The sequence below is a fragment of the Epinephelus moara genome, chromosome 1 (assembly GCF_006386435.1).
Source record: "Epinephelus moara isolate mb chromosome 1, YSFRI_EMoa_1.0, whole genome shotgun sequence".
NCBI classification, from domain to species: Eukaryota; Metazoa; Chordata; class Actinopteri; order Perciformes; family Serranidae; genus Epinephelus; species Epinephelus moara.
The window spans coordinates 778,527-805,661 of record NC_065506.1 but is presented as its reverse complement, the minus strand read 5'-3'; the positions used below and the strand labels follow the sequence as shown (position 1 = coordinate 805,661).

At 42.7% G+C, this 27,135-nt stretch overlaps 1 protein-coding gene across 1 annotated transcript in view; it reads right to left on the bottom strand.

The window, feature by feature from the left end:
* LOC126388162 (transmembrane channel-like protein 3) overlaps positions 1-27,135 on the bottom strand; it is a 207,842-nt gene that overhangs the window by 139,022 nt on the left and 41,685 nt on the right. The window contains exons 4-5 of the mRNA XM_050041079.1: positions 2,865-2,946; positions 1,429-1,535 (exon numbers count right to left, since the gene is read on the bottom strand). Coding sequence (XP_049897036.1) covers positions 1,429-1,535; positions 2,865-2,946 — 189 coding nt within the window. The remainder of the gene's footprint in view (positions 1-1,428; positions 1,536-2,864; positions 2,947-27,135) is intronic.

The window sequence follows — 27,135 nt, the reverse complement described above, 5'->3', positions numbered from 1 at the left end:
TACTGAGCCATTTTTTGGAACCCGCACACGAGACCCTTAAAATATCAAATTTTTCATCAGTTCTGAGATGTGTGCAAAGTTTCATGAGTTTTCGGGTATGTTAAGCCTCCCAAAAAGGCAATTCATTTGGAGGANCCTTGCACCGCTAGGTGCTCGGGCCCTAATAATAATAATAATAAAAAATCCTTGCATTTCAATAGGGTCCTCGCACCGCTAGGTGCTCGGGCCCTAATAATAATAATAATAAAAAATCCTTGCATTTCAATAGGGTCCTCGCACCGCTAGGTGCTCGGGCCCTAATAATAATAATAATAAAAAATCCTTGCATTTCAATAGGGTCCTCGCACCGCTAGGTGCTCGGGCCCTAATAATAATAATAATAAAAAATCCTTGCATTTCAATAGTGTCCTCGCACCGCTACGTGCTCGGGCCCTAATAAACAGCGCGATTACAATAGGGTCCTCATGGACGACTTCGTCGTCGCTCGGGCCCTAATAATAATAAACAGCGCAATTACAATAGGGTCCTCACAGACGACTTCGTCGTCACTCGGGCCCTAGTAAACAGCGCGATTACAATAGGGTCCTACGGACGACTTTGTCGCCATTCGGGCCCTAATAATAATAAACAGCGCGATTACAATAGGTTCCTACGGACGACTTCATCGTCGCTCAGGCCCTAATAAACAGCACGATTTCAATAGGGTCCTCGGACGACTTCGTCGTCGTTCGGGCCCTAATAATAAATCTTTACAATTCAATAGGGCCCTCGCACCGCTACGTGCTCGGGCCCTAATAATAAACAGCGCGATTTCAATAGGATCCTCACGGACGACTAATAATAATAATAAACAGAGTGATTTCAATAGGGTCCTCGGACGACTTCGTCGTCACTCGGGCCCTAATAAACAGCGCGATTACAAAATATCTAATAATAATAATAATAATAATTATCTCCATCTTTTCTCGATGTTAACAAATGTTACATTTGAAAACATCAACCTGGCTAGCTGGTAGATGTCGGCAGGATGAGAGTTTACAGACTGGTGAGTTGATTTCCTCATAACAAAAAGTGACTCACAGCCACATGCCACCAAGTTTCAAGCCAACCTTAAAGCACCACCAACACATGCAAAATAAACACAAGAGCAGAAAACTGACAGAAACTTTAGCAAAACTGACTGAAAAATGTCCACACTTCCGTCACTTGCGTTATTAATTGTAATTGTTGTTGTACCAACTCAATAATGACAAACTGGTGTTGGGTGGAGGGCGATGGAGTCAAGTAGAGGATCCGAAGGAAAATTCAGGGGCCAGCTTTTTCAAAAAGTGAATTTTTTTGCACTACATCATAAATCACTGTTAAGCCTACAATTATAGTAGTATTCTATATGATCACTTGTATATACATTGTCAGAGACCTGCTGACCTCAGGCAGAACGATGAAGGCTCCAGTCATGACGGTGAGGACGATGTTGATCCCAAACAACCAGCGGAGAAAGATGAAGTATGAAGCCACGCCCGATCCAAAGTGACCTCAGCAAGAAAGAGGAAACATTTTAGACTGCTTCACATGTTGCATACACTTAAAGGACAACTTCGGTATTTTTCAACCTGGGCTCTATTTCCCCATGTGTATGTGTGCGTATGATTCATGGGTACCACTTGTTCTAAAATTGGTTCAGTATTGAGGCGCGCAACGAGCTACAATGGTAATGGGGGCAAATGCGTCCCATATAAAAGTGCTTTTTTTCGCCACTGACTGGTTCAGATTGGCAGTGCTATCTCTGTAAATAGCATACTAACTTTGCCTTTCTCTTACTTCTGGGCTGTGTGATGTCACGAGCTTTGCTCCACTGTGTCTGTAGCTCTCTCTACTCGTGGGACAGCCGTTTTCTTGAGGAAGAGGTGTTTCGGGATTGGATGTCTTCTCTTCTTCGGCTGGCAGTAGTAATCTTGGGAGAAGTGAGCACTGCAGACCCAATGGTCTGCAAGGCGCAGTGTCTGGAGAGGAGTGTTAGCATCCATTTGTAGCACAACTAGCACCAACTTCAGCATCTCGCCGTCCGACAAAGGCAGCCTATGAAAGCTGTACGGGGTGTTGCACGACATCCTGTTCTTGTGTTCGGGAAAAAGGCCCGTTTATTTGAGCACTCAAAAAACTCCGGTAACAGTCCAGGGGGTAGCACATAAAAGACTCCGTCCTCTGACTCTTCTAGCATAACACACACTTCACACACACACGTACTCATTTACTATACCAAGCGGGGACGGCCTCCCCCTCTCTGCTCCAACACTGACTGACAGCTGACTCCACTCATTCACACTCACCACTGCCCCAGGGCCGCTACAATATGCTATCTAGAGAGATAGCACTGGCGATCTGAACCGGTCAGTGGCGAAAAAAAACACTTTTATACGGGGCGCATTTGCCCCCATTACCGTTTTAGCTCGTTTCGCGGCTCAATACTGAACCAATTTTAGAGCGAGTGGTACCCATGAATCATAAGCACACATACACATGGGGAAATAGAGCCCAGGTTGAAAAATACCGAAGTTGTCCTTTAACACACAAACAGTGATGTCATGGTACAAAACCAATAGTAACATCAAAAAAGCACTTATTCATCTTTCTTTGCCCTGTCTATTCTTATATGACTTACACCATATAGTACGACCATACTGATGGATAGCTGTTCTGAACAAACTGAATTTGGGTTTAGGTCCAGTTCTAAAATGGTGTGTCAACTGCCACTAAATCCATGGATATGACAGTACCTTACGGATATTGACGTAAAGAAATTATAGCATTTTGGACATTATACAGTAACAGAATTACTTCTATAGAGTAAACATACGACTCACTTTCAATTTTTTTGATCCTCACTTCCCAGGGAATGAACAGAACCACAATGTTGTAAAGCACACGGGACAACTTCTTCAGCAGCTGCAGGAGGAGAAACCAGGCTTTAAAGAGCACTGAAAAACATGTGACATCTGTAACCTTTGACTGAAAGACACCCCACAGTGGGCGGTAACCATAATGTGTTGACTGTGAATATATCTGACTGTCTAGCACTCATTCAAGATAAACTCCACCTCTGAGAATTGGTCTAATATCTACAGAAATCTGTGATGTTACATCCATTCAGAACTCAATCATGTGCCAAACACAAAAAACATATTGTAATGTTGAATTTATATTCAAAATAAACATGAGAAACCACATGTGAAAATGACAATATTTTCTCTTAAGAGGCCTTTTTAAAAAAACAACAATGCTTTATTTTTTCAAAAAAGGCTGACTCATATCATTGAATAAAGTCATGCTTTAAAACACACTGCATTCGCATTTTGTATTGTATATGTCATCATTATGAAGTGTATCCTGAATGTCTATCAACAGAAAGCAGTATGTTCAAAACCTCCTGGGTTGAATTTTCTGTGTGCATGACAATCATTAATCAAGATATGGTCAGCTGGACCAATAAGTCTGACTTTCAATTAACTGGGAACCAAACTGTAGAATTAATAACTCATCATCAGACTGCTCACTAAATGTCAATTTATTCTAATGGGGCCTGAGCATCCTGAACATTTTAATTAAACTGAGCTATAACAACAGGCTATAAATTCACTCATGCTGCTGTGCTACAGCTGCATAGCTTTCTCTCTGTCTGTCTTCCTCTCTGTGGTGTATGAAATACAAAGAGACTGATGAAAGTAGATAAGGTTAGCATGTGCATATTCTGCCCACTGGAGGAGAAAAGCTTTGTTAAAATCAGAACTCAGCTGCTTGCACAAAGGAGATCCAAAGTGTTTTATTGCTCTGGCTCTGACCATCAAGTTACTGCAGTGCAGTGTAATAACACAAAGAAGCTCCTCTCAGCTTACAGTCAGGCAGAATAAATGGAGCTGTGGCTGTACAGTGTTGAGCACTTATTTCACTGAAGCTGCGCAAAGTGACAAACTGGAGGAAAGCCATATCCGAGCAAACCTTGCAGCACCTTGTTTGACCATGATTGCATTTTGCATGTGTTGTGGACTACATCTAAGGTCTCATTATTAAAGCAGTATGCAGGATCCACACTAAAAGTGTACATACGGACAAAAGCCGAAATTTTCATGCACCAAAAAATATTCAGATTTACGAATACTAATAAAAAAAAAAAATTTAAAAAAAAAAACGTTATTGTCCATGATGTGGAAATCTTCCTTTGGTTTCACCATAACATATGCCAAAGACACATAAAAATGTGCATTCACCATAGCACATCCCATAAACAACATACATAAGACAACATATAGGCTACATAAAAGTGGAAATACAAAATGCTCTTGGCTATACACAGTCATAAAAAATACAACTCACAACCTATCAGTCAGTAATATAAACAATATTCAAGTATCCATGAAAAGGAGATATTGTGCAAAGAGCCCTAGCAAAGTATCAGGAGCATCATCCTGTGTCATAGTTATTCGTATGGATCCTACTTTCATTTATGACCTCATGACAGCACTTGGCACAAAGGACTTTTTGTAGATATTTCTACTAGCCATCAGTAATCCATAATACCTCCCTGAGGGTTCTAATCCACTGTGCAGCATTGAGAAGGGTCATTATTAATAATTATGTTTGATTTTGGCCCCGATCACACAGAAAGCATTTTACAGGTTGCAAAACACAAGGTGCACTGTCTTTTGTTTTTGATTAAATGCCACTAATGAAAAAAAAGGCTTGCTGCACCTTTTATTGTTGCCAGGCAACCACCCTCTCACCTCCTAACCTTCCTGTGTATAATCTACTCGTTGTTTATCTTATTTATTTGATAGTAATCAGTATCTAGTTCTGAAAATGTTCAGGCAGAGTCCTTGCTCTAGTACTGGTTGAGGATGAGAGGCTGTCGGTTAATAGTTTGTCGGGCAAAGGCTGTAAACTTATTGTTGTGACTACCACAGAAGGCCCGCCACCTCTTAAATCATCTGATTGACAATGGAAAAAAAGATGATGAAAAAGGAGATGACGTGGGGCGTTCTTCCACTTTGAGGTGAAGTTTTTTCAACTTGAGGAGTTCAGAGCGCTTCAGAGGCAAAAATCGCCAAGCATCGAGAGCGCAGAAATGCGTCACACATTGCAACACAAAAACCTCAGGCAAAAAGCTTCACTCTCATTAAAAATAATTACAAAAAGGCGCCTCCAGCTGCTGTCAAAACTGTATTTGTGATCATGACCTTACTCCTCACGAGTTCTTCACACATACCACTGCAACCCAGTCTCTCTCCGAAGTTGTCAAATACTGGTGCTTGGTCAGTGACTTCCGGCATCAGATAGACAAAAAAAAAAAAAAAAGCATCCTTTCACGTAGGCATGATATGAGGCCATTCACCATAATTCAGTAATAGCACCTGGCACCGTCAGGGGGAAAGCAGCTGTGCAACAATGTAGGTTAAGGGGCAAAAGTTTGAGTAGGGTGGATGGCAAGGGTGGTGGATGAGTCCAACAACCACCGACTTTCATCTGGGATGTTGGTGTTCACTTCCCCTAAGTTTGTGAAGCCAAACCCTGTTCTTTTTTCCTAAACCCAACCACATGCATTTATTGGCTAGACGCAGTTTATTTTGAAAGAAACTGTGAACTCTAAACTGTACATTTCCTGTTAAAAAGGGAAGTGTATTTTGAAAACAGACAATGCATGTACAGGCTGAAGTTGACACAGTGTCCCAGGACATCAACACACCCAGGCTACCTTAAAGTCCATGACTAAATGATGTATGTGGCGACGTTGAAGTGAGAAATCGTTTGCCACTGAGCTGCCTTTGTGGCTTCCCTATGATTTTGGAAGTCATGTTGACCATTCTCTGCAGCTTGTTTCTCCTCTTAATATTCACACCAGAAAGAAAGACACCAGATTTAGGCTTGCCATACACCCTAGAGAACGTCTGTCCTTGACCCTGCACTATCTGGCTACAGGTGGGTTATTTAAATTGCGTGGAAGTAAAAATAAATGAATTAGATCTGCCTCCAGAGCCTGGGTCCGAACACAACACGCACTACATGCTCCTGTGGACGCCGCTATTGTTGTTGTTGCTTGCCAGCTTGTCCTCCTTACATTTATTCCGTCCTCCTGCGTGCTGACGTGGGACGTATCCCGCCTCTCATTGGCTGATGCTCTTTGTCAGTTGTGTCACACCGCTCCAGTTTTCTAGCATGCCAGATATCCAGTCCCAGTCTCAAACGAGGGGGCGACTGGCTCAGAGGGTTGTTCACACATGAGGGCAGTCTATCTGCCGACTCACCTCCGACCCAAGGTGGCTCTCAAGATCCTTAGCGACGGCAAAATTGCTTGCAAAGACCACACCACAATCATTTGTGGGGCATGCATGCCCGACTCATTCAGTCACTCAGTCAGTCACTCTCACACACACACACACACACACACACACACACACACACACGCACTCACAGGCACACGCACACGCATGCACACACACACACACATACAGTATTTCTGTTCTGCTTTGTTGTAAGAACGTTGTTTTTGTTGCTGATGAATAAATATTGTTCTTGTTCAAGGTAAACTTGTATGTTTGCTTTATCTTCTAGAGCAAAATAAAGTAATAAGCTACTAGAAGGTAAAAACTTTCAAGGGTAATAGGAGTAATAAAAAATAATGGCCATTTTACATGAACTACATGTGAGATTCTTTACTAACACAACAATGGTGTAAACAAACGGCACGAAAAATGATGATGGAAATTGTTTTTATGATCAAGACTGAGGTTGGAAAAAAGGAAAAAGAAAAAAGAAATGATATATATTCATATTATATTTATATTCATATGTGATACACAAATATGTGCATAAAGTAACACAAAGGGATTCACTTTAAAATCTGACACTGCACAAAAAAAATAAAAATGCACCTGGATCAAAGTTGTTGTTAATTACTGACATATACCAGACTGTGATAAACCCTCCAAAAAAAAATCCACTTTGCATTTAGTATTTTATTTCTAATTCACTTATTGTGTTTTTTTCTTACAAAAATGACACTGGCATCTTGAAAAAACTGGCATTTAATGGGTTAAAATCCTGAAAATGACGATGGAATTGGTTTTTATGATCAAGATTAAAGTTGGAAAAAAGAAAGAAAAAAAAATTGGAACAATATATTCTAATAATATTTATATTTGTATTCATATGCGATACACAAAAATGTGTATAATGGTACCACAAAGGGATTAATTCGAAAATCTGACACTGCACAAAAAAATAAAAATGCATCTGGATCAAAGTTGTTGTTAATTATTGACATATACCAGACTGATGATGCCCTGTGGTTAAGGTCTGGTTAGGTTTAGGCACAAAAACCACTTGGTTAGGGTCAGGAAAAGATCATGGTGTGGGTTAAAATGAAAAAGAAAGTGACAAACACATAAGCCGTGAGCCTGCTCCGCCTCAAGCCGGTTGCGGCGCACCATACGCCCGCCGCAAGCCGTTCAGCACCGCGGACAGTCAAACTAATGGGATGTTGAACCAATGGGCTGTTGAACCAATGACATGGACCCTCTGGTATTACATATACAAAACGTGGAAAAAGAAACACAAACAATATAAATAAATATAAAAGAACTGTTATATATCTATGAATTATAAAGAGCTTTTTTCCTCCTCTCCCAAGCGTTCTCCAGATACCTGGCTAATTTATATGTTTCATGTGTAAACAGCCAACTCAGTCTTTGTGCGTCATCCATATTTACAAAATCAACATCCATTCTTGTCTTACTAAACAAAACTTCATGCAGTTCACAATATAAAGGACAGTAGAAAACAAAATGAAACTCATTTTCTATATCATTTAAAGAACATATTGGACAAATCCGTCTTTCTTCTTCTAAATTAACATACCGTCCAGTTTCCACAGCCAGAGGTAAAATGCCAAATCTCAGCGGGCACATAAAGATCTCTGCTTTTTTGACAAATTATATACAACATAATTCTCTGTACCACATTCAATTTTTATCCTTGTAAAAGTACGCAGTTTTGGTTTAGTCCATATATCCTCTGCCCACTGTACTTTTTCCTCAGTGAACACAGATTCTCTAAACAAATTAATATTAAGTTTTTCATTTTTAAAAAAGGCATTACCAAACCCAGAACTACAAAATAATGTACGTACATCTTTGGACCAGGAACCGCAGAGTCTTCCCACTACTCTCAGTCATTGTTGCGTTTTAGTTGCAACTTCTTTGACAGATGAGTCGTGCTAAATAAACAGTCCTTCTGAGAACTAATAAATGTCAATGTAAGTTCTCTATCAGGTGTTTTTTATCAAAAAAAAGAAAAATTCTAGACACACAGCTCCACATGTAACACGTGTCTTGAACTGGAACCGGAAACATGATCAATGTTGCATTTATCTCATTATTGGACTCCATTGGCTTCAGTCAGAGTGTACATAAACCCACTCACTGTTTTAACCACACCCTCGATCTTGCTCTGACGTATAGAATTGAGACTGAAAACGTAATAATCTTTCCACAGAATCCCTCTTCAGACCATTACTTAGTAACTTTTGATTTCTTACTACTTGATTACACGCCACTCTGCAAAAGTTACTATACTAGGTTTTTATGTTGCACGGCGGAAGTATAGGTTTTATTTTTTGTGCGTTCATATTGTGTTGTATTTATTGTGCATGACTTTACTTTAGTGTTGTGTTTTTATTTGCATGTTTTATTGTGTTTGATGGGTTTTATTGCCTGATTTTAATGTCTTCTTTTATTGTTTGGTTTTAGGTTGAAATGGTTTGAGTTTTAATTGTATTATTTTACTTCCTGCCGGGGTATTTGTCATTAAAGCCCTTTTTAAATAGGAATTGTGCAAATTTGCAGAAAAGCCCAATCAGTCTTCTTTCAGCATTGGCAGTATAAAAACAAAATCGGGGAGTGCAGCAAAATGCCGCCTGCCTACTTTTGCTCATACAGAATGTGCCTTTTTCCAGGGCAATGGGGGGCGGTAGCAAGTAACAAAATGTGTTGCTCAGCATGTCAGCGTCATCAACAGCTCCTCCCACAAGTCATCAACAGCCCCTCCCATGGCGGAAGGGCGCCTCGTTCTTTTTAAACCAAAAAGGTTATGCCAATATAACAAGGCGGAAAATTGGGCACCTCGGATCAACTCGCCAATCTGTGTCTCTAAACGCTCGCAGCTTGTCAGCAAAACGGCCCAACATTCGCCAAAAATCTGGCAGTGTAAAAGGGGCTTATGTCTATAACCTGCATCTGTGAAGCGCTTTTACCTTCTGATAGACTGACCAATGGCGCTGGAGAACGGAGTGGCCAGCGACCAATCGGCTATCCGGAGGAGGGACTTAGGACTCCACACAGGAAACATGAGAGCAGCAGAGAGACCAGAGACGAGCAGTGGACAGGTGAGGAGCACAAGGACAGCAGACGAGCCAACAAGCAGCGCCAAGAGTACTACTGTCCAGACGCCAGCAGAATACGGGGAGCCGAAAGCAGAGTCAAGAAAGCCCAGAGCGTTATGACGTGACAGTGTGGCAGTGGCAGAGTGAAGAACTCTGCCTCACCGTGAGTCCATTCTCCTACAGAGGAGGCCAGAAGAGACAGAAGAGCTGTGTGGCGACGGACATATGTAGAAGAAAATAAAGAAACCCCAGGTTTCGTTTTAGCATTGTAGCCAGGCTGACAGAGAGTCACAGCTCTATTGAGCCTTGTATTCCTTTAGTCCTCAGCAGTAATGGTTTTATGAGCTTTTTTAATGACAAAATTCTAACTATTAGAGACCTTTTGTCCTCACACAGTACAAATCTGCCTTCAATCACAGGGAACTTAAACACAGCTGTAAGACCTGATATATATTTAGATTGCTTCTCCCCGATTACCCTTCAACAACTGACTTCAATGATTTCTTCATCTAAATCATCAACATGTATCTTAGACCTCATCCCAACTAGGCTACTTAACAAAGTCTTACCTTTAGTTAACACTTCTATAACAGACATGATCAATTTATCTTTATTAACAGGCTATGTACCACAGTCATTTAAGGTAACTGTAATTAAACCTCTTCTAAAAAAAGCCCACCCTGGATCCACCCTGGTGTTAGCCAACTATAGGCCTACATCTAATCTTCCCTTTCTTTCAAAGATCCTTGAGAAAGTAGTCGCAGCAGTTGTTCTGTGTGACTTTCTCCACGATAATTTATTTGAGGAATTTCAGTCACGATTTAGAGTGCATCATAGCACAGAGACAGCACTAGTAAAATTACAAAGGATCTTCTGATTGCTTCTGACAAAGGACTCGTCTCAGTACTTGTTTTAGTAGATCTTAGTGCCACATTTGACACAATTGACGATCAAATTCTGCTACAGAGACTGCAACATTTAATTGGCCTAAAAGGTTTTGCACTAAGCTGGTTTAAATCCTATTTATCCAATCAATTTCAGTTTGTTCACATTCATTGAAGGAACTGTAGGGGTGATGTGGTTTGGGGAGAGTGAGTGTGTGGTGAGCAAAGTCTCGGTCAGAAGACGTCAATGGCAAGGAGTGGAGTGATGGAATTAGGCAAGGGAGAAGGCAGGTTTCGATGCAACACCAGTAGCTTTTATTTACCTTTGATTTGATCTTTATTTGATCTGGCACATGTCTGGGATTAGGGTAGCAGAGCACATGTCAGCAAAGCCACCACAAAAGGCATACAAATGAAACAATCAAAATGATGAATTGACCACTCACGTTAACTTGAAGACGCACACAAATCAGGATACATGGATATACTGGAGTGCTGGCAGGGAGTGCAAAGGATGAACTGAGGGGTGAACAAACAATTTATAGTCTCCGCCCCTTACCCGGCAGGTAAGGTGGGCGTGGTCAGGTAGCAGGTAGCTGCTGGGTTCACTTTGGCAGATTCACCATATTTATTTGTATTTATTTGGAAAGAAACTGAACTGAGAAAGCACCTGGTCCAGGGAGTCTTTTCACAGCCACCCCGGAATTGGGAATCAATTCCTCCTGGCAGGAAGACTCACTCTTCTGCCAACTCAGGAAGCACCATCAGACGAGACACAGGTCTGGTGTAAGTTTGATGGCCGACTTGGATGTCAACAGACCGAACACATCCATCTCTACCGGCCGTGACAGCTGTAACTCGACCTGTTGGCCAAGAGGCCCGAGGCAGTTGCGGGTCAAGGATCAGAACAGTCTTCCCTACTTCAAGATTCTTGACTTCCCTCAGCCACTTTCCTCTGGGTTGTAGGTTAGGCAAATAGTCATGAATGAACCGTGTCCAGAAATGGTCGGCCAACATCTGGCTATGACGCCACTTTCTTCACCCAAGGAGCTTGCTGTTGGCAAAGATGGCTTGTGGCAGGGAGGCGTCCCGCCACCCCATCAAGAGCAAATTGGGAGTGACAGGATCAGGATCACTGGCATTAGATGAAAGATAGCCTAGAGGCTTTGAATTCATAATGCCCTCTACCTCAATCAGGACAGTGTGAAGGACAGCTTCAGAAGTGGTCTGGTTCCCAAGAGTCACTCGTAGGGCGTTCTTGACGGATCTGATTTCGCGCTCCCAGACTCCTCCAAAGTGTGGAGCACCTGGCGGATTGACATTGAATGAAATCTGCTGATTGGCCAAGTGTTCCTGAAGCTTGGGTTCCATGCCCTGGAAACATTGATTCAACTCCCTGTCCCGAGCTCGGAAGTTTGTTCCCCTGTCTGCCCAGATCTCAAAGGACTTGCCACGACGGGAGATGAAACGACGGAGAGCTAGGAGAAAGGCATCAACATCTAGGCTTCCAAGCAAATCTAGATGTAAGCAACGAGTGGTTAAGCATTTGAAGATAATTCCCCATCGCTTCTCTGTTTTATGGCCATGGTGAATGAGAAAGGGTCCGAAACAGTCTACACCGGTGGACCAGAATGGTGGTTTGAAGAGACGCAGCCTTGCTGGGGGCAGATCAGCCATCTTGGGCACTTCAGGAGACGATTTCCACCTCTGACACTACCTGCAACTGTGCTGATGTTTACGGATGGCTGGTCTTCCTCCCAAGATCCAATACTTGCGTCTCAACTCTCCAAAGACCCTCTCTGGGCCCGAATGCAGCAGGGACTCATCATATTGCTTAATGATGAGCTGTGTGGCAGGATGCTTTAGGTCCAGAATGATTGGGTGGATGATGTCTGGGTCCAGGTCCTGGGATCTACGTAGTCTTCCTCCTACTCTCATCAGCCCAACATCTGGATCCAGTTCAGGAGAGAGTGAGAGTAGATGACTTTGCCTAGAGAGAGGCTTTCCTTTACGAAGAGCATCAAGTTCTTCAGGGAAACATGACTCCTGCTGCACCTTTGGCCACTTTATCGGATTGGGTCAATGTCTGCTCAGTGGCAGTGATGAGGTCACTCCAGCTTTGATGCTGAGGGGCATTCAGCAATGTACCGGTGGCAGCAGAAACATTCAGGCACATAGCAGCTTTCCTTAATTCAGTGCTGTCTGCGAGTGATGTGTGGGAGACATCCGGAGCAACAGGCCAGCAAGTCTCAGGGTTTTGAAGGAAGGAAGGTCCGTCTGTCCATCCAGCAGTTAGGTTGAGCCAGGTCACGCAGTGTCTTGCCTCGGGTCAGGGCATCAGCTGGGTTGTTTGGACTGTCCACATACAGTATCTCCAGTCATCTGAGTCTGTGAGTTCTTGGATCTCTGCAATATGAGTGCCAACAAAGACCTTGTAGGGGCACGACTCGGACTTCAACCAGGTCAATACTGTTGTGGAGTCACTCCAAAGGATGGTTCGGGCCAGTGGCAAAATAAGTTCAGACTTCAAGGTGGTGGCTAATTGCGCCCCTAACAAGGCAGCACTCAGTTCAAGTCAAGGCACTGACAACTGTCTCTTCGGTGACACTCTAGAGCGGGCCATGACGAATGCCACATGAACCTGATTTTGGCTGTCATTGACGCGTAAGTAGACCACGGTGCCATAGGCCCTTTCCGAGGCATCACAGAAGACGTGCAGCTCTCTGTATACACCTGACTGGTCAGCACAAGAGGGCACATAGTAGCGAGGCAGTCTGATGCTTGAGAGGTCAGCCAGTTCCTGTTCCCACTTCAGCCATCGATCAACCAGTTCAGATGGAGTTATGGGGTCATCCCAGCCTTGCTTGGTCTTCCACAAGTCCTGAACCAACACTTTGGCCCTGGTGGTATAAGGTAAGATATACCCTAAGGGGTCATATTGACTGGCAAGAGTGTGATAGATTAGGCGGAGCGTGGGCATCTTGATGGGTGTCACACAATGTTTGTATCCCATGCTATCAGGAAGGCAGCTCCAGCGCAAGCCTAAGGTGGATTCCTGGGGGTCAATGCCAGCTTGAGAGAGCAACAAGTCCGTGCTAACAGATCTTGCCTCTGGAGGGAGATGTTCGACAACACTGGAGTCATTACTCGCCCATTGGCGAATTTCAAATCCCCCGTGGGATAGTGTGGCACGAAGTTTGTCCAAAAGTGCTTTGGCTGTGGCTGAGGAAGGGAAGCTCTGCAGGCAATTGTCGACATAGAACGCCCTCAACACGGAGTTCAACACTTCATTGTCACTCTCTGGGTGCTCTTTTGCATGACGCTGCAGGGCGTAAATGGCGCAACAAGGGCTACAAGTCGTACCAAAAGGTAACACCTGCCACTCATAGGTCTTTGGGTGTGTAGCTTGAGCCATAGCTCGCCAGAGGAATCTGAGCAGTGGCCTGTCAGCAGGGAGTAGGTGAACTTGGTGGAACATAGATCTGATGTCACTACTGATGGCCACGCTATGCTCACGGAAATGGAGGAGTACGCCAAGGAGAGAGGGGAAGAAGGCTGCGATTCAGGTTCAGACCATGAAGCTGGAAAGAGCAGTTGAACACCAGTCGAGGTTTCCCACTTGCTTGTTTGATGATGTGATGTGGAACATACCGAGATTCTGAACCTGGCTGATCGTCTTTGGGATCCACCTCCTTCACATACTCCATCTCAACCAGTTTCAGGATCTCCTGGTTGCAGATCTCAATTACCTCAGGGTCCTTCTTCAACCTGTGTTCAGTTCCTCGCAGCCATGGTAACAAGTTATGGGTTGAAGAGGTTAACTGCGGACTGTTGGGTGCTCTGAGCAATGGGGTAGCATACCGAGAGACTCCACTTGCTTCTTTGACTGCAGTTTTCATCTCAAGCAGCCCCAGGCAATAATGATCTTGCTTAGACCGGGTTACTTCCTTCTCCTTACGGTGTGGGAAGGAATCTAGTCTCCACAGTCTCTCCACATTCTCCATCAACTCGGCAGTAGCAGGGCAGGATATAGTGTCGCAGAGTGTAAATAAGGCTTGTGCACCAGAAGTCGGAGCTCGAGGTAAGGCATTGGCTGGGCCCTGAACAGCCCAACCCAGGGCAGTATGGATGGCGATGGGTCCCCCATAAGGTCCAATGTGGACAGGCTCTTTGGGCACCAACAAGTGGGAATGATCTGAGCCTATCAGGATCAATGGCCAACCATGGACAAAGTCTGGTAAGGGTAGGCCTCGCAAGTGGGAATACTCCCTCTGCAGGTCAGAGGCTGGACAGGAATGCTCAGCCAAGTTGAGGACAGGGGCAGTAAAGGCGTTGGCTATAAGGAATTTGATTTTCTTCTGGCTCTCTGGGGAGATAGAACAGGAAATGGTCTCACCACTTATGGGAATCACTTCATGACGCACCGTTCTGAGATTCAGGATCTCTCCTGGTCCTTTGAGTTGCAGCTGGGACACTGCCGAGGTCAGGATGATCGTTCTTTCTGAACCATCGTCAAGTATGGCATATGTCCTCAGCCTCTGCCGGCCATTGATTAAGAAAACTGGGACAACCTTCAATATCACACGGGGAGATCTGTTTGGCTGATCTACGTACAGAGTGTCTGCAGTGCAGGGTGCACGGACGAGCAGATTGAGGGTGTCTCCTGTAGCCGATTTCTGTGAGCCATGGGGGCCTGTGGACAGTTGATGTGCAATGTTATGCAAGATGGTGAGATGCAACTCTTTGCAGATGTTGCAAGGCTTTTTTAGGGTGCATTTATCTGGCTTATGGCAGCGGGCACATCTGTAGCAACGATCATTCTTCTCTATCCATGTTCTCAGTTGTGATGGGCTGAACTCCTTAACTTTCGGGCAAGTTCCCAGGAAGTGTTCCTTGTTGTTACAGTATAGACAAAACGGTTGGAACTTGAGTTTCCCATGGATGGTCATCCTCCTTCCACGGCTCTGTTGGACATCAGGCTGGCTCTCCACCATGGCTGTGTTGCCCAGTTTCTTCTGGTCTGGCTCTTGTCTCTCCATTGACGTGGGTCCCGAGGCTTGTTGGGCAATACTCTTAGCCTAGGCTTTAACCTGGAGCCATGCCGAGAAGTCTTCCAAGGTGTATGTTTGTTCTGAGCCCTCTTTCAGGATGCCCCGAAGCAGACAGTGCTCAATGAAACTGTCTCGATTTTGAATGGGGAGCTTGGTAAGTAGCCTGTCCACGTGAGAGCCACACCGCAACTCACTTCTGTCTGCACCTTCCACTGACCGCAGAATGCCAATCAATGAATGCACAGAAAGAAAAAAGTCCTGAAATGCGTTGCTGTCACCAAGATTGACAGGTGGTGAATGAATGATGCTAGCTATTTCACTTTGGACCAACTGCCGTGGCTGGCCATACTTTGCTTTGAGAGCAGCAAGAGCAGATGTGTAGGGAGTTGAAGCATGCATATAAGACTTTGCTAGTTTGTATGCACTTGGCAGCCTCAAGTGATCCATAAGGACCTGGAACTTGTATTGTTCAGAAAGGTGAGCGTGGATATCTAACAGATTCTCCAACGCCATGTTAAGCAGAACAAAGTCACTTTCCTTTCCACTCTCAAAATAAGGCAATCTTGGCTTTGGGATGCCAAAAGCAGTCACCACTAATAGCTCCATGATACTAGCACCCTCTGATACCCTTTCAGTGGGGCTAGGCAAGGAAAGAGGTGCAGGTTTCTCACCAACTGGATCTGAAGGTCTTTGACTCTTGGCAGGACAAGGTGCGGTCCGTGCTATATGGAGAAACGAAGGAGGTGAGGGAGTTGCATGCTCTGGACTGGAAGTTTAAACTACTGGGTGACTCTCTGTAGTGGGATGAGAAGTCACAGCCTGACTCACAGCATCTACGGGTAGACTTACAGCTGGAGGTAAGTGCTGGAACAAAGAAGGGGTTCGTTGATTCACTGGAACTGGATAGGAGGGAGATATCTGAGGACTCGCAAGGGGAGCTTGCTGCTCGGAGAACAGGTCAACAGGTTTAGCTGAATCCAGAACTCTGGAGCTCATGGAGAAAGAAGCCAGCACTTGAGCTGGGTCATTCACACTGGACATATCCAGCAGAGCGGGTGGATGTTCTGTGGTCATTCCTACATCCCCTGTGAATGATGTTATTAATCAAGCCTCTTCCAATTCTCTTTGGACTTTCCGCAGCCGTCGCTGTAGAGTAAGAGACCGGGTCAACCTCTCTCGCTCCTTTAAAGCTTCTTGTGCTCCCCTATCCAGTTCTTGTGCCCGTTCATCTAGAGCTTGTTCCTCCTGGATCTGACTCTATCTCCTGCAGTTCTCCAAGTTTCCTCCTCTCCTCTCTCAATCATGGCCGCCTGTAGAGGGGCGAGCTCCACTTGCTGGCTCCTGCGTGAGCTTCGGGAACTGCCACTGGCATAAGTGTAGGTAGAAGAGAGGGCCTTCTTTGACCTTGGTAATGGCTCACGCTTGTCGCTCTTGCCTCTAGATCTGCTGGGTCTCACCTCTCCCAGATGCTGACATTGGAGCTGGTTGTAGAGCTGGCTGTAGCGCGGACTGTAGAGCTGGCTGTAGAGCGGGCTGTAGAGTTGGCTGCAGAGCGGGCTGCAGAGTGGGCTGGAGAGCTGGTTGCTCTCCCACTGCTGATTCAGGCTGGACATAGTTGTGGGTGACTTCTTCCTCGACTTCTACCTCCTCGGCTGCCATCTCCTCTTCCTCCTCCACTCTTCGAGCGGTTGATCAGGGTCTTCCCAGTCATCCACCTCGACATCAGCAGCATCTGGTGGTGGAGGCGATTCGGCTGCTTGGCTGTGATGAGGGAGGCTTTTGGGCTTACTGGAGATTTTTCTTGTATCAGGATACAGGAAGCCATAGCGGTCAGGTGGACGCCTCTCTCGTTGAGGCCTGGATACAGTCTCCTCACTACTGGTTTCAGCTTGGGGAGCCTTCTCTTCCAAGTCCATGTCTCTTGACTCCTTATCGTTGCCTCCCATAGGATCACTCACTCAGCATCCAGCTCGAAGGACCATTGAAGGAACTGTAGGGGTGATGTGGTTTGGGGAGAGTGAGTGTGTGGTGAGCAAACACAGTCTCAGTCAGAAGACGTCAATGGCAAGGAGTGGAGTGATGGAATTAGGCAAGGGAGAAGGCAGGTTTCGATGCAACACCAGTAGTTTTTATTTATCTTTGATTTGATCTTTATCTGTCTTTGTCATGGCTTATTTTCATGTGCTGCATCAGAAAAGAGATAAACAAAGAGACAATATAATTACAATCAAACAACGGAGTGGTCAATCAAATAAACAACAAATAAGTATGTGTGAATATACATTCCACAACTAAACAGTAAAATGGTCAAGCAACAAACAATCTTACATGGCTCCTGGCACATGTCTGGGAACAAAGAGATTAGGGTAGCAGAGCACATGTCAGCAAAGCCACCACAAAAGGCATACAAATGAAACAATCAAAATGATGAATTGACCACTCACGTTAACTTGAAGATGCATACAAATCAGGATACATGGATATACTGGAGTGCTGGCAGGGAGTGCAAAGGATGAACTGAGGGGTGAACAAATAATTTATAGTCTCCGCCCCTTACCCGGCAGGTAAGGTGGGCGTGGTCAGGTGGCAGGTATCTACTGAGTTCACTTTGGCAGATTCACCATATTTATTTGTAATTATTTGGAAACAACTGAAATGAGAAAGCACCTGGTCCAGGGAGTCTTTTCATTCATGATGAATCATCTTTACGTACTAAAGTTTGTTTCGGAGTTCCACAAGGTCCTGTGCTCAGACCAATTCTATTCAGTTTATATATATGCTTCCCTTAGGTATCATCATTAGAAATCACTCTGTAAACTTCCATTGTTATGCATATGATACGCAATTATATCTATGGATAAAGCCAGAAGAAACGGATCAATTAAATAGACTTCAAACATGCCGTAAAGGCATAAAAACCTGGATGAGCTCCAATTTCCTTATGTTAAATTCAGACAAAACTGAAGTTATTGTTCTTGGCCCCAAACACCTCAGAACCTCTCTAGCTGAAGATAGTTTCTCTGGATGACGTTGCTCTGGCCTCTATAGCACTACCGTAAGACACCTCGGAGTAATATTTGATCAAGATTTGTCTTTTACATATAAAACAAACTTCACGGACTGCTTTCTTTCATCTGCGCAATATTGCAAAAATTAGGCCTATCCTGTCCCAAAAAGATGCAGAAAAATTGGTCCACGCATGTGTTACCTCTAGGCTGGATTACTGCAATTGCCTATTATCAGGTAGTTCTAATAAGTCTTTAAAAACTCTCCAGCTGATCCAGAACGCAGCGGCACGTGTACTGACAGGAACTAAGAAAAGGGGTTCATATTTCTCCTGTTTTAGCTTCTCTGCACTGGCTCCCTGTAAAATCCAGAATTGAATTTAAAATCCTTCTCCTAACTTACAAAGCTCTAAATGGTCAGGCTCCGTCATATCTTAGAGAGCTCATAGTGCCCTATTATCCCAGCAGAACACTGCGATCTGAGAATGCAGGGTTACTCGTGGTTCCTAAAGTCTCCAAAAATAGAAAAGAAGCCAGAGCCTTCAGCTATCAGGCTCCCCTTCTGTGGAATCTTCATCCTGTTTCGGTCTGGGAGGCAGACACAATCTCCACATTTAAGACTAGACTTAACACTTTCCTTTGTGATAAAGCCTATAGTCAGGGCTGGCTCAGGCTTGTTTTGGGTTGGCTCAGGCTTGTTTTGGACCAACCCAGCAAGCAATAGTCGTGATTTACACGTATTGGCTATATTTAGCTCCGATTTAGTCTAGCTACATGTAACCCAAATCTAGCCGATTTAATTTTGAAATTGATTAAATGTAATTTTCACCATTGCAGATGGCGTGCGGTATGATATTCAATCACGTATGGAGAGTCAACAGTAATTAAAATATGTTTATCTCCATTTTTTGGACATGGTCTCTACATAGCCGTATAATTGATGACGTCTACACTTTGGCTATGGTTAGACGTCTACCAAATTTTCACTGACAGCCTTAATTCAGCCGTGATTTAGCCTAGACGTCAGGTCTTCATGTAGACGGCTATTAGACGTTTTTTAAACCAAAAAATGCTTGCTGGGAGCCTATTCTGTCAGGCTCTCTCTCTCTCTCTCTCTCTCTCTCTCTCTCTCTCTCTCTCTCTCTCTCTCTCTCTCTCTTCTATTGCTAACATTCACGTCCTATAGCTGCAAATCGCTAACTCAGCTTTTCTGCATGACACTAACTCGGCTTCTTTTCCAGAGCCTTTGTGCTCCACTGTCTCACATGTTACCTTGTATCGCAGCTATGCCTGGTTCATGTGTCGTGGTTACACTTCTGCTGTGGTCCTGCCTGATGCCTCCTACTACTGCTGTTATTATTTGTCATACTTCTACTATTATTATACACATATGATCATTATTGTCACATACATATACTACCATATATTAATTTATACTTACTACATATGCTACCACCATTACTGCAAATTTATTAGGTTGATCTGTTCTGTACAACATCTATTGCACGTCTGTCGGTCCTGGAAGAGGGATCCCTCCTCAGTTGCGCTTCCTGAGGTTTCTACCATTTATTTTCCCCATTAAAGGGTTTTTTTGGGGGGAGTTTTTCCTTATCTGCTGTGAGGTTTCAAAGGACAGAGGGATGTCGTATGCTGTAAAGCCCTGTGAGGCAAATTCTGATTTGTGATATTGGACTTTATAAATAAAACTGAATTGAAAATTGAAATTGAATTGAACTGTAGCCATTATCTTACTATCAATCAATCAATCAATCAATCAATCAATCAATTTTATTTATAAAGCCCAATATTACAAATCACAATTTGCCTCACAGGGCTTTACAGCATACGACATTCCTCTGTCCTTAGGACCCTCACAGTGGATAAGGAAAAACTCCCCCAAAAAAAACCTTTAACGGGGGAAAAAAACAGTAGAAACCTCAGGAAGAGCAACTGAGGAGGGATCCCTCTTCCAGGACAGACAGATGTGCAATAGATATCGTACAGAACAGATAAGCATAGTAAATTAACAGTAATCCATATGACACAATGAGACAGAAAGAGAGACACAGAGAGAGACAGAGACAGAGAGACATGCAGGACAGACGGTAATGACAGTAGCTTACAACAACATTAATGAAAGTAATAATATCATAGTTATAATTCATATAATCATATGTGTATAATAACAGTAGAAGTGTGACTAATGATAACAGCAGCAGCAGGAGGCATCTGGCAGGACCATAGCAGCAGCACAACCACACACGTCACACTATCCAGGCACCACTGCGATATGAGTTAACCTNATAATATGGCACTATGAGCTCTCTAAGATATGATGGAGCCTGACCATTTAGAGCTTTATAAGTTAATAGTAGGATTTTAAATTCAGTTCTGGATTTTACAGGAAGTCAGTGCAGAGAAGCTAAAACAGGAGAAATATGATCCCTTTTCTATGATCCCTTCTTTCTTCCTGTCAGTACACGTGCCGCTGCATTCTGAATTAGCTCGAGAGTTTTTAAAGACTTACTAGAGCTACCTGATAATAGCGAGTTACAGTAATCCAGCCTAGAGGTAACAAAAGCGTGGCCCAGTTTTTCTGCATCTTTTCGGGTCAGGATAGGCCTAATTTTCGCAATATTACGCAGATGAAAAAATGAAGTCCGTGAGGTTTGTTTTAAATGAAAATTAAAAGACAAATCTTGATCAAATATTACTCCGAGGTTTCTTACGGTAGTGCTAGAGGCCAGAGCAATGCCATCTAGAGAAACTATGTCATCAGATAAAGAGTCTCTGAGATGTTAGGGGCCAAGAACAATAACTTCAGTTTTGTCTGAATTTAACATAAGGAAATTGGTGCTCATCCAGGTATTTATGTCCCCTCCCCTACAGATTCGACGTTGCTGGACAGCGGCACGCTGGAGACTGATTTGTTTGCCCACGGGCGGCTGCCGTGGCAGGGCCACGTCGCCGCATCCTTGATCTTCGGTTTTCCAGCGGACCATTCAAGCAAGTCTGGCTTCTCTGCTGCTAACGCTGCTGCCCGGATACAGCAGAGGAGGAGCAGGCTGCTAATGCTATGTACCAAGACACTGCTAATAACGCTTGCCGTGCTGCTCACGTTTGTTTCTCAAAAATATCAGTCGGGTCAATGCACTACCTGCACATGGGCTACAATGTATGATTGAAAATAAATAACAGTTGAAAGTATTCGAAATGTCCATCCCCGTCTAGCTATGATGCTAGTTAGCCAACTTTGGCTAAAGCTTACCTGTCGAGGAGAAGAGTAGCCACTTCGACATCCGATTTCAAATTCTTCTCTGCTTTCAACCGTCTCCACCGTTCAAAAGCATCTCCTATATAGACCCTCGCTTTCCCTCGCTTTGAGTTTTGTCTTGGCGTTTTTGGGAATCATAACGATGTCGTTTGGGTTCAGTAGCACCGTCTGACTGCGTGACTGGTAGACATGGGTGGGTGGCGCAACAGGCCAAAACACAAATTCAAAACATAAACATGATTTGCGTACCGTAAAAAAAAATGTTTAAATGCGAATATTCTGGCTGTACTATTGTTGTCGGTAAGATCAGTATGTTATATCAACATTATTTCTTAGTCTCTGTGACATATTAGGATGATTTTACGACTATTTGCTTTAGATTTCTTATATATTTTCTTATATATAGCTCTTTTAATTGATTAGTTTCTTCTGGCTTCATCGATAAATACAACTGTGTATCATCCGCATAACAATGGAAATTTGCAGAGTGATATCTAATGATGTTACCTAAAGGAAGCATATATAGAGTAAATAGGATTGGTCCAAGCACAGAACCTTGCGGAACTCCAAAACCAACTTTAGTACGTAAGGATGATTCATCATGAACGTGAACAAACTGAAAACGATCAGATAAATAAGATTTAAAACAACCTTTTAGGCCAATTAATTTTTCCAGTCTCTGTAGCAGAATGTGATGATCAATTGTGTCAAACGCCGCACTAAGATCTAATAAAACAAGTACAGAGACGAGTCCTTTGTCCGAAGCAATCAGAAGATCATTTGTAATTTTAACTTGTGCTGTCTCAGTGCTATGATGCACTCTAAATCCTGACTGAAATTCCTCCAATAAATTATTATTGTGGAGAAAATCACACAGCTGGTCTGCGACTACTTTCTCAAGGATCTTTGAAAGAAAGGGAAGATTAGATATTGGTCTATAGTTGTCTTACACCTCTGGATCCAGGGTGGGCTTTTTTAGGCGAGGTTTAATTACAGCTACCTTAAAAGACTGTGGTACATAGCCTGTTAATAAGGATATATTGATCATATCTAATATTTGAGTGTTAACTAAAGGTAAGACTTCCTTAAGTAGCCTAGTTGGGATGGGGTCTAAGAGACACGATGATTTAGATGAAGAAATCACTGCGGTCAATTCTTGAAGAGAAATCGGGGAGAAGCAATCTAAATATATATTAGGTCTTACAGCTGTGTTTGAGGGCATCACTATCCTCATTCATAATTTAAGAAGCTACAAATTATATTCAGCCACAAAATAAGCCTGAGAAACTAAGTACAGAGAAGTGTTGAATAAAGACAATTCACCATCTCATCTAGTTGCGTCGCATTGCAGGACAGAGCATTGCAAGTAGTTACCTGTTTTAACTCGACCCATTGTGAATTTTTGGTCTAAACTGGGTATAATGCTTCAGGCTTTTTAGCAATGGGCTTGATGTCTGAGATTTTCCAAGATTTGGGTACTGTAAATGTCTCTAAGAGGAGCTGAAATTACTTAGTTCAGACTCCTTTTAATTAATCAGTACAATCTTTAAAGACTCTACCTCTAAGGCCATCGGAGCTTTATTGGGCTTAATACAAGCCAAATTTGAGGCAGTTTTATTTTCTGTGAATATAATAAGGCCATATTCTGGGATGATGCTACACATTGCATCACACACAGTGCTGAGATTTTATCTTACCAAAACGAATTTAAATCATTGGCAAAGGATGGTGAAAGGTGGAACAGAGGAGTATTTATATTTTATAAAACCCTGCATACGCCTGACAGTGCGCAATTTCCTTTTGTAATTCCCAAATCAACCTGGAATTGTGCACATGTGGATCAGCCTCATATCTTCATATCATATATCAGTGCCCCTTTATGTAAATCACTGCAACAGCTGACTGTCACCGCAATATGTATATGTTTACAGCAGTGAGACTGACTGCTTCACACCATGCCAAAATGATTGCAACAATCAGTAGGTCTCATTCATGAAAAGTGATTAAATCTGTGTGTAGATTTGCGCATAAAAGCCTACGCTACTAAAAACCTACTCCGGATTCAGGAACGCCACGGGAAACTCAGATCTGATCGTAAACACGTGTGTATGATCATGAATGCCAATCCATCGTAAAGAGACAGCGCGCTTCCGGTAATCAGCAATTAGCATAAACCCCCGCCCATGAATAGCCAATGACCACCATATAAGGAGGTGTAGGTGCATCCAGTCGACCTGTCAGTCATGGCGCAAAGAAAGAAAGAGCAAGAAAAAAAAAATTTTCCGAAGCGGAGATCGAAATAATTTTGGGTGAAGTGGACTTAAGAAAAAACATTTTATTTTCTTCAGTTAGTAGCGGTGTGACAGGGACAGGCAAAGCGAAGGCCTGGAGGGAGATAACAGATGCTGTTAATGTTGTCTCCGTGGTACAAAGAACCATGTCAGAGGTGAAGCGTAAATGGTTTGATATGAAACTGGAGGCAAAGAAACGCATAAGCACACAAAAAAATACAGCGGTCACCAAACAAACAGAAGATTCATTTGTGGGGTTTTGAATGAAGTGGGAACGGGAAACCAGAGATGTTTTGTGCGTAATGGATAAACTCTAAATCAGTGATGGCTGTCGGAATGTAGAGCTATTTAACATTTATTTTAACAAATGATACGGATAACATATAGCCTACAGCAGTTTTGTATGCATCGTCTTCAAATTATTTGAATCTTAATAGCCTAAAGCTCTGTTTTATACAACGTAAATTAAACATTTTTCAAATCAGATTTATTCATTCAAATGATCAAAAAGCCACAAAAAAAAAAAAAAAAACATTTTGTCCCAAATAATTCTTTCAGCTGGCGCGTGCTCCTTCGTGGCTCCACCACCTGCTGCTCCTGCTGCCCCTGCTGAACCCAGGCACCGAGGCCGAAGAGGCTGTGATCCGGCTGTCCTTACGGATATTTTTATTATCATCATTCAACATGTAGAAAGAACGTGTAATCTATTGAGTCGATTTACATAGATAATTCACAATCATGAACCTAATCTGGATCTTAAACCTGCTAATTGCCAACTAATTTAACTAAATGTGTTATATTTTTAATATTTTGTCATGTTTAGATTACGTGTTTCAAAGGCATCCGTGTATTGTGTACATAACAGAGCGCAATACGAATTAAAATTGTAATTTCCAACAAGCAATATTTATGTGCTTTACTAAATTTACACAAGCACTACGAGTGGTCAGGAGCAAGAGTAGATTTTGTTAGTAGCTACGAAAAGATCGGACCTACTAAAATATTGATGAATGCGGACATGCACGTAAATTTCCGTCTGCGGACAGTTTACACACAAATTCCTTCTGCTCATGTTTCATGAATGAGACCGAGTGTGTCCCTGACCCTGAGATATTACTTGAAAATGTTTGACAGGTAAACACAGTTTATTTATTTATGTTTGTTGTGGTGATCTTGGCCTGCATTATGGTGAGGATATGGAGTTTAATAAATGTGCCAGCACTGTGGCTGGCTTATTTCCAGACTTAATTATTTTACACAATCCATATGTGCAGGTGGTGAAGACGTACATAAACTGACTGGAGATGGCGGTGTGTTTGTGTGTGCGTGTGTGTGTGTGTGTGTGTTTGTGTGTGTCAGCACCACAGTGTCTACAGTGCACTCTGTGCACTTCACAGCACAGTCATGTTCACTGCAGCAATTTTACACACAAAAACTTTATGAAAGCTTAAATCATACTTGGTGATAAATGCACAGTATTGGAAGATATTATATAAAATACTGATGCTCTGTTCCACAGTTTCTAAATGCTGTTCGATGTGTGCATTTGAACAGCTGTAGTGCGCGCCACAACTGAGCATGAGTGTAAGTGTCATACAGTCCAGCTCTCTGCTCTGCGCTCCAGGAGGATGTCACACTGCTGCGCTGAATGTTTATGATAAAGGGGATCTATCAGTAATTTGTGATATGAAGTGGAATTTTAATGTGTGAGAAGCACTCTTACATGTATAATGATGCCTCTTACATTTAATTTCTACAATTTGGCTTCAAATCACAACCTCACCATCTGCATCGCCAATTTCCCCTGTCTCCATAAATGTTTGTATACAGTGTTCAGAGTTCTCCTATAGGTGTGAACATTCTGCCATCAAGTTTGTCTTTATAAATCCCAATTTTTGTGTACCAAGTAGCATACTCCTCTTTTGGGCCTTGTTCTGCCAAGTTCTTTCCTGATCAACCTGATCTCACAGAAATACGTGAAATGACCACTACCTCTCAACACCGCATTCCGTGGTGGCAGCACGTAATGGGTTGAAATTACGTGCCGGTACCACGGAAACAATGCCAATGTAAAGTCAATTAGGATCCACTGTCGTGGTGACCACATGGATTCCTTGATTGAACAACGTCCTGTATACACACAAAAACACGAACGTGTTCTTGATATTAAAACGGCAAATATATTCCTGTTATAATTTCCCACCAATAATAATAATAATAATAATAACAATAACAACATGATAGTTCAGCTGTACTAGATATTTGATATAGGCCTATTCAAATATTCAGTCCCAAAAACACTGTTTCTACAGTACTAGCTAAATTATCTGAAATTAACCATCATCCTTACTTTTTCTTAACATAGTTCATCCAGGTGCAGTGTTATTACTAGTTCGGCTTTACTAGACATTTGATATATTCAGTAGATGTATCTTTTTACAACTCTATTTTACAACAAGCTGCAAAAAACCGATTGTCCCAAAAACGCCATTTTTAGAGTACTATCTAAATTATCTGAAATTAACCATCATCCTTACTTTTTCTTAACATAGTTCATCTAGGTGCAGTGTCATTACTAGTTCAGCTTTACTAGATATTAGATATTCAGTAGATCGATCTTTTTATGACCCTATTTTACAACTCTATTTTACAAGCCGCAAACAAACCGTCCTAAAAACACAGTTTCTAGCGTATTAGCTAAAATATCAAAAATTAGCCGACATCTTTACTTTTTCTTAATATAGTCCATCTAGGTGCAGTGTAATAACTAGTTCGGCTTTACTAGATATTAGATATATTGGGTAGATATATCTTTTTACAACCCTATTTAGAACCCTACTTTGCAAATCAGAAGAACTACAACTATGTTGCTGATATGTAACCAACTGCATGGCGCAGTCCCAGGGAAGTGTTTTTCCTAGATTTGGAAGCTGTAAATACTGAATTGAGAGTACACTGTGGACTTTAAGGGGATGGTAAACACACTTGTGTAATCAGATTTTAAATATCTAATTTCTAAATGCGTGAAAATTAATTTTATCCATATTTTACCCATATCTGACAGCACCCCCAGTTGTTGACTACACTCACATGATAATTGAGGTCAAGAGCTCTCTATAACAGTTGGTCCCATGTCTGTACCCCCTTTTGTTGCTGAGTTATAAGCCCTCAAACATGCACTGAGGTCAAGGTTCAAAGGT